Source organism: Castanea sativa, chromosome 11 (assembly GCF_040712315.1).
Source record: "Castanea sativa cultivar Marrone di Chiusa Pesio chromosome 11, ASM4071231v1".
NCBI classification, from domain to species: Eukaryota; Viridiplantae; Streptophyta; class Magnoliopsida; order Fagales; family Fagaceae; genus Castanea; species Castanea sativa.
The window spans coordinates 20752051-20759295 of NC_134023.1; the positions used below are offsets into that span (position 1 = coordinate 20752051).

Consider the following 7245-nt stretch of genomic DNA (forward strand, 5'->3'; position numbering starts at 1 on the left):
ATAAACACTAGGCGAAAATTAGCAGATTTGGATCTGGTGCAATACCACCAGGTGCAATTACTCTTATTTATCTCACATAAATTTTTACCATTCTTAACTTTAAACTTTAACTTTTAAACTTCTCGTAATTAATTTTCAACTTTTGTATTTAATGATTAAGACTGAAAGTTGCTTTTTTCAATTTTCAATCTCAACCATCCATTGCTATACCAGATCTTAATCCAAAATTAGCAACCCCAAATTGATTCAAGTACGGTTATGCATTTGTATGAAGTTCATCGTGCTAAGAATATTAATCTCCACAGAATCAGTTCATCACTGCAACATCAACTTATTAGTTATTACAAAATAATTTGAACACGCAAGATCCCATTGTTTCAATCATATACAAATAAGTTGGACTTATAACCTAGCTTCTAGTTGTTTCAACGCTTAATATATATATGGAAGCTAAAACCCTAAAAGATTAAAATACACTTGCATTGTATGAGAAGCTCACTTGGTGTTCGTGATACAATGAGAGAGAGAGAGAGAGAGAGAGAGAGAGTTGAAGGCAGAAAAATAAAATTTGGAGACCCTTAGGCTGGTTCATTTATCTTTTAATAGTAGAGTTTGTAATGTGTTATTGTGTTAGAACTTCATTTTCTGTCCCTTGTGTGTGTGTTAGTTTGTTTCTCTAAAAAAGAAAGGAATAAAAGGATAATTATCACATATGTTTATGAGTGTGCCTAATATAATTTGCTCCACACTTCTATAAAAATTATCATGGCTTTTAATGATGTTTGTAACTTATTTTTATGTTAGAACCCAATTGCCTCTCTTTTTTGCATGCATGTTTGTTTCTTAAAAAAAAATGTTTAATAGTGAACACATCAAAACAACAACTTTTGGATTGCATTGATTGTGTAATAGATGACATGTCAAAATGAAGTTGGTTAAAACAATTTGAGGGACTGATACTTTTTAATATTATTTTTATTTTTATTTTTGAGAACTAGGGAGTGATAATCTAACACATTTTATTTAGAAATTATTAACTTCACTCACAGTAGGCATGGGCCCTATGATTGGTCTCACATTGGGGCCAACACCCCTATGAGAGAAGGAAGGACTCCTTCCAAGATTCGAATCTCCATTTCTTATTATAACTATTGAAATATCAAAAAAAAAAAAAAAAATTTGCCACATGTCAAGTGTTAGAAGCTTTACACATGAAAAAATGGAAATCTCAATATATAGGGTTCCACTTTACTCATATACCGGAATTTAAAGAAAGCAAGACAATCATAAATCTCAAAGCAAAAGCTGCAAAACTCATTTCCCAAAGGAGTTGGGTTGCACCCCCGCCGGGCTATGTCAAAGTAAATGTGGATGGTGCTTCATCCATAGATGGCAGCGGGATCTCTGGTGTTGGGGTGATCATTCGTAATGAGATAAGAGGGGTGGTTGCTGCTCTATGTAAAGCTCTGCCCTTGCATTACTCCGTTGATTGGATGGAGCTTTTTGCTATGGAGCAAGGTGTACTCTTGGCCCAAGAGATGAATCTTTTCAATGTTATATTCGAGTCTGATGCTATCTCGATCATCCAACCAGTTTCCCAAGCCCTCAATGGTGGTATAATGGGTCATTTGATCCAAGGCATTCAGCTCGCAAGGTCTTCTTTCTCTTGCTGTTCTTTCCAACACGTGAAAAGGGACTACAACAGGGCTGCCCATAAGCTAGCCCAATTTGCCAAATGTAATAATGTTTCGAACCTCTGGAAGGGTGTTATACCACCCATCTTAGTTCATCTGATTCAATCAGGCCTAGGATGATTCTGTTAGTTTTTTGGCCTCTGTTGTACTCCTTTTTTTGTGTAAATGAAATATAAGTTTCTTCTAAAAAGAAAAAGAAAAAAAAAAAAACTCATTTCCCAAAAAGGTAATGGCCTAATAGTTATTTGCTTAAATACAATGAGTACTTATCTCCTTAATCAAACTAATAAATATCAACACCAATAATTTTTTTTTTTGACAAAACACCAACAATTTATAACTCATCCCTCAAAAAAATAAATAATTTATAACTCGTAGTGATGCAGGAGACGCAAGAAGATTTTTATTTAGTATTATTTATGTTTGCAAGTCAATTGTATTTTTATGTTTTAGGTCATAATAGTTTATTAGGCTATTAATATTTTAATTTGGAAGCAATGTTATTTTCATAATAAGGCAATTAGGATTTCCTAGTCAATTAGAACTAGGGTTTAGTAATCTTTTATAAGCAACATATTATACTCCTTGAAGAGATAGTTGATATCTTGATGAATAAAAAAATGGCCATTTGGTCTTAAAAAAAAACAAAATTTAAATAAAAATAAAATAAAGAGATATAACTTAGGAGTCAGCACCTAGGCCTTGCTTGGAGTTAGCACCTAGGCCTTGCTTGGAGTCAGCACCAAGCGAAGAAACTACTGTAGACTTGGAGTCAGCACTAGACCAAAAGAGATCAAACAACCATTTTTTTTATTTATCAAGATATCAACCATCTCTTCAAGGAGTACAATAAGTTGCTTGTAAAGGATTACTAAATCTTAGTTCTAATTGGCTAGGAAACCCTAATTGCCTTATTACGAAAATAACCTTGCTTCCAAATTAAAATATTAATAGCCTAATAAATTACTAGGACCTAAAACATAAAAATACAATTGACTTGCAAACATAAATAATACTAAATAAAAATCTTCTTAAGTCTCCTGCATCATATAGTATGCATGTAATCATGAGCCACTAAGGGTGCTAAACTACTACAACAATTAATATAAGTCGCAATATTTCCTCTAATAATCTAGACATAAAAAAACTGGCTCATAACATAAGACATAACTGATCATACGACACTTATCAAAAGAAAAAAACTGATCAACTATTTTCCTCCATTAAAAAGTGTCAAATTAGATGTTCGAGAATGGGGAACTATCAAGTTCATTAGTTTCGATTCTAGAAAAAAGCTTCATAAGTTTCAGAAACAACATTGACAAGATGAGAAAAAAACTTAATATTCTAGAGGACACAAATATTATTTTTGAAAGATATGTAAGAATCCACAGTCACCTCTTCGCCACAGCTTTTGCCAACAAATTAAGGCCCTCTGTTTGAAATATATTCATGGCAAAAACAAAGACCAACACATGTTAGAAACCGAGTCTCCTACTGGGAAATTTTCTTTCTAAAAAGTAACAAAATTTTTATCAAAATAAACAAAAGGTGTATACAAAATTCACCTCAATCATTACAAGATCAAAGAATTATATTGGAAAAGAGAAAAGCCAATAAAATCTATCGCATACCACTCAAACAATGAGAAAATTCACAAAAATCTCCCCAGCATGTACAACCACAACTTAAAGATACGTAGATCAATACTACGAAAGCCAATTAAGCAAACAAAAACAATCGCATTAAACTTCATTGTCTTACCTCTTCCTCTTATTCTTCTTCTGCCTCGGATCAATCACATTATCACCATCAAGTAAAGGAAGACTCTCAATACAAGTTGCAGTTTAAAACCGCTTAGGAAAACTCCGATTCTTAACCTTCTTGCCTCTTTTCTTTTTTATATCATACCAAATAAGAATGACGCCTTCCATCAAAACCTTTTTGCCATTCTTGGAAAAGAGTAGAGGCTTGAAATAGTCAATTTTCCAAAGCACTGCATCTGATTCAATTTTATAAATCCGAGTCCAAGAACTCTCATCCCCGTATTCTTTCATCAACCAAAAATCATCAGAAGTCGGAATTTCTGGGCAGCACTCAATAAAACAGAGGCATCCTCCCAACACTTCCAAAGATGCCAGATCTTCATTACTGGGCTTTCTATAAAGTCGGAATTTCTCATTGGCAAGATCAAAAGCAAGAATAGATTCGGACCCGTCATCCTGCTCAACTATCCAATGGAAAGCTCCATTCAATGAAACTGACTGCGCTGAACATATCTCCTTGATTGGCAATTGTTTTTCAATTTTTTTCCAACACTGTGATTTCAGACTGTATACCTTCACTTCAAAGAACTCCCTTAAAACTCCCTCAAAAAATTGTGCAATTCTCATCACTTTATAATCGTCGTTACTAGGATCATATCCAAATCCAAAACTGGAACACGAATAACACAACGAACCAGAAGGTGTGTCTATTGGTTCGCTGGGCAACTTCCTGCACTTCCTGATCAGTGGATTCCTTCCTTTTCCTTGTACCAATTATAAAAGGTAAGGCAAACCAAGCCGTGGCAATAGTCCAAGATTTCCCAATTATGTAAAGGTTGGTACATTTGGACGGCCTTGCCGAACCGGTCATTGTCGGAGTAAGGAACGGAGAACCAACGTGATTGTGACGGCGGATTCACAAAAGTTTCCTTGAGAATCAGGGTGCGGTCACTGTTGGTCTCAATGGAGTGATTGAGGTGCTTCTTGATGAAATTTGAGCTATTAATTAAGGCGGACCATTCCTTAGAAACACAGAGAAAACGTATGAGAGCATTCACTGGTAATCTGAGTAGTATACGGTCGATTACATCTAGCGGTACATAATTCGAAATCATGGAAGTGGAGGAGATCATTATTATTAGCCTGCGTATATTTCTTCTTTTCACTCTAGGGTAATGGTGGTATCACAATTTTAAGGCCTTGAGTTTGTGTCCAACCCCACTCCAACTACATTCTCCCGAAGTATTTGGTTTTATTTTTATTTATTTATTTTTTTTTCAGCAGAAATTTATGATTATCCATTAGCAATATGCAAAAACAAAGATAGTTGACAAAAATTCACCTTAAGCGTAAATAACCGACCTTAAAGTAGAATTTTAAAATTTTTAAGATTGTTATGTAATAGAGTTAGAGTTTTATGTAAGTTTCAAAATAAATTATCCTAAGAATTTATAACTTTATAAGCAAAAATATTTTAATGTTATAAATAATTAGAATCGTAAGGCTCGAAAAGTGGTTCAAGCCTACTTTGAATAGTGGTTCCCAGTGCTTCAAGCCCAGTACAAAAAATTTGTAAGAGAATGGGCTTCCCAAGTCAACTGCTACTAAGTAATTACAGGCTTGAGGATAACAGGACTAAAGCAATTAACAGGAATGAAAGAAACACAGATTCAATGTAAATTCTTCCTCGGGCTAGTTCAAGGAGGGGTTGTTCATTAATAGTCAAAGCTTATTCCTTTATAGTAGGATCTTTAGTTTTCTCTCTCTCTGTTTAAAAAATGTTCATCCATTTTTTCTAGAGGGGTCATTTCCTTATATAGCCCTTTTCATTGCATCTCAACCCTCCATCTGTACGTCTCAAGAGAATAATTCGGATGCTTGTCCCATCAGTACCCTTCTGAAGGTGGTAGAGAGAGTTGTGAGCTATTGAGTCATTGTTCAAGTGTATTTTTCTCATAAATGCGGCTAGCTCAGTTGGTATAGAGCATTGAATGTGAAGATAATGGCTACCTTCCTAGATATTTCCCTTTTCTGTTATTTGCATGACTTTGATCTCTTTCATAGTACTTCACTCTCTGGTGCATGGAGCAAAGTAAGGTTCTCCCGAGGTGCATTTTCTCCTCGGGCTCTTTGAAAGATGGGCCTATTAGCCTCCTTTCCTCAGACCTCTTTTTCTAAGTTGAGTTTGGTTCTGAGTGATCTTGATGTCTCTCTTCCTCGGTCTTAGCCCACTTGTCAAACTCAGGTTAACGCATGAATGGGCCTTTAATCATCCCCAGACAGGGCCCATGGATCTTAAATTGTCCTCGAATTACTTGCTCCCACAATAGCCCTTCAAAACTCCATTCCTTCCTTTTCATGGGGAATGGAGTTTTGATAAAACCCTGCAGGTTTCACACGTTTTTGGTGTGTTTCCACATGGTGGTGTCTCTTCGTTTGCCTTACGCACGTTCCTGACACTTCGGTATTCACAACGCTCCATTTAGTGCCTAGTATAGCATTGTATCCCCCACGTTCTATGACGCGATAGAGATCCAACGGTTGTTATTTCCCATAGGGTTTCGAGCGAGAGTTTTCTCGCTTATCTTTTTTCCTATATAAGGAGGGTGGGGGAAACATTTCCTCCATTTTACCAATCTCCTTATACTTTTCATGAAGCGGTCCAAGGTGCCCTAATCTACATTTTAGTAAGTGTCTTTCAGTTTTCACTCAGCTCTTAGAGTCCTTTCTTTTCTTTTCTTTTATCTTCCTTAGAGAGATGGGTAGATTCACTAGTTTAGTTAATATGCCCGAGAAAAGGCGGGCCTTTAAAGCCAAGTAAAACATTCCTACTGGGGCAGAGATAGAACATTGCCACCTAGGGGAGTGGCACACTAAAATCCAAAAGGTGTCGTGGTCATACCCATGATTGCCTTCATAAAAGGTGGGATGCAAATCCCTATGGGCAAAGTGACGAGAGATTTTTTAATTTTTTATAGGCTCTGTTCGACCCAAGTGTTCACCCAATCTATTTAGGAGGTAGAGTAGATATGTTAAATCACAAGATGGGAGTTAATCTTATCCTTCACAATGTCAATTGAGTGTATAACAGCTAAATTAGCAAGGTCACAGGTATTATTTTAAGATTAGGGTTCCCTTGGTCAGGCTGATCTCCTACCATCCCAAATCCAACAAAGGCACAAACAAAGACTTTTTGATCATCTCGGGTGAATGGCACGATGGCTTACATTTTCCTACATGAGATGGGGAACCAGTTGCGATACTTCAGAGGCACAAGCAATTTAACTTGCTCTTTAGGCTCTAACGTGTCATTTTACCCATTTCCCTCTCTTTCCTTCTTTTTTCTTAATTGTCTTCAAGTTTCTCATTCATTTTTTTTATTGCAGACAAACTATTCACTGTTCCCAACTTCAACTTGGTGAATTGTGAAGGCCTTAACAGAATCCTATAGTCCGAAATATTCCTTCACAAGGATGGTCAGTTACGAGCTGCCCACATTATCCTTGAGTATGCGCCTATTTCCTCCAGCTTCCAATCTCCTAAGTACGTGATTAAAGCTAAGGATTCTCGGCTAGTTTAGATTGACGTTGCTGTTCTCGGATTTCTTACTGGTCCTCCCCAAAAGGAACTTAAAACATTGCTCTAATTGATCAATAAATAGCCGAGATCCTTCAGGCCAATAAGGAGGTTATTCTGTCAGAGGAAAAGCAAGAAGAACCCATCTGAGAGCTAGAACCTAACAGCCTAGAAGAGGATTTTAGTGTATTTGGCCAGCCCGAGTTTGC

At 36.2% G+C, this 7245-nt stretch overlaps 1 protein-coding gene and 1 pseudogene across 1 annotated transcript; one reads left to right on the forward strand and one right to left on the reverse strand.

Annotated features, from left to right (window-relative positions):
* Positions 1–1211: 1211 nt before the first annotated feature.
* LOC142616204 (uncharacterized) lies at positions 1212–1814 on the forward strand. The gene has a single exon (XM_075789088.1). It carries the CDS (start codon positions 1212–1214, stop codon positions 1812–1814), a length of 603 nt encoding a protein of 200 aa, XP_075645203.1.
* Positions 1815–3454: 1640 nt separating this feature from the next.
* On the reverse strand, positions 3455–4593 carry LOC142616205 (F-box protein CPR1-like; annotated as a pseudogene).
* Positions 4594–7245: the final 2652 nt, after the last annotated feature.

Excerpts from the sequence above, each read along its gene's own strand:
- LOC142616204 (XM_075789088.1), top strand. The coding sequence starts at position 1,212 with ATGAAAAAATGGAAATCTCAATATATAGGGTTCCACTTTACTCATATA.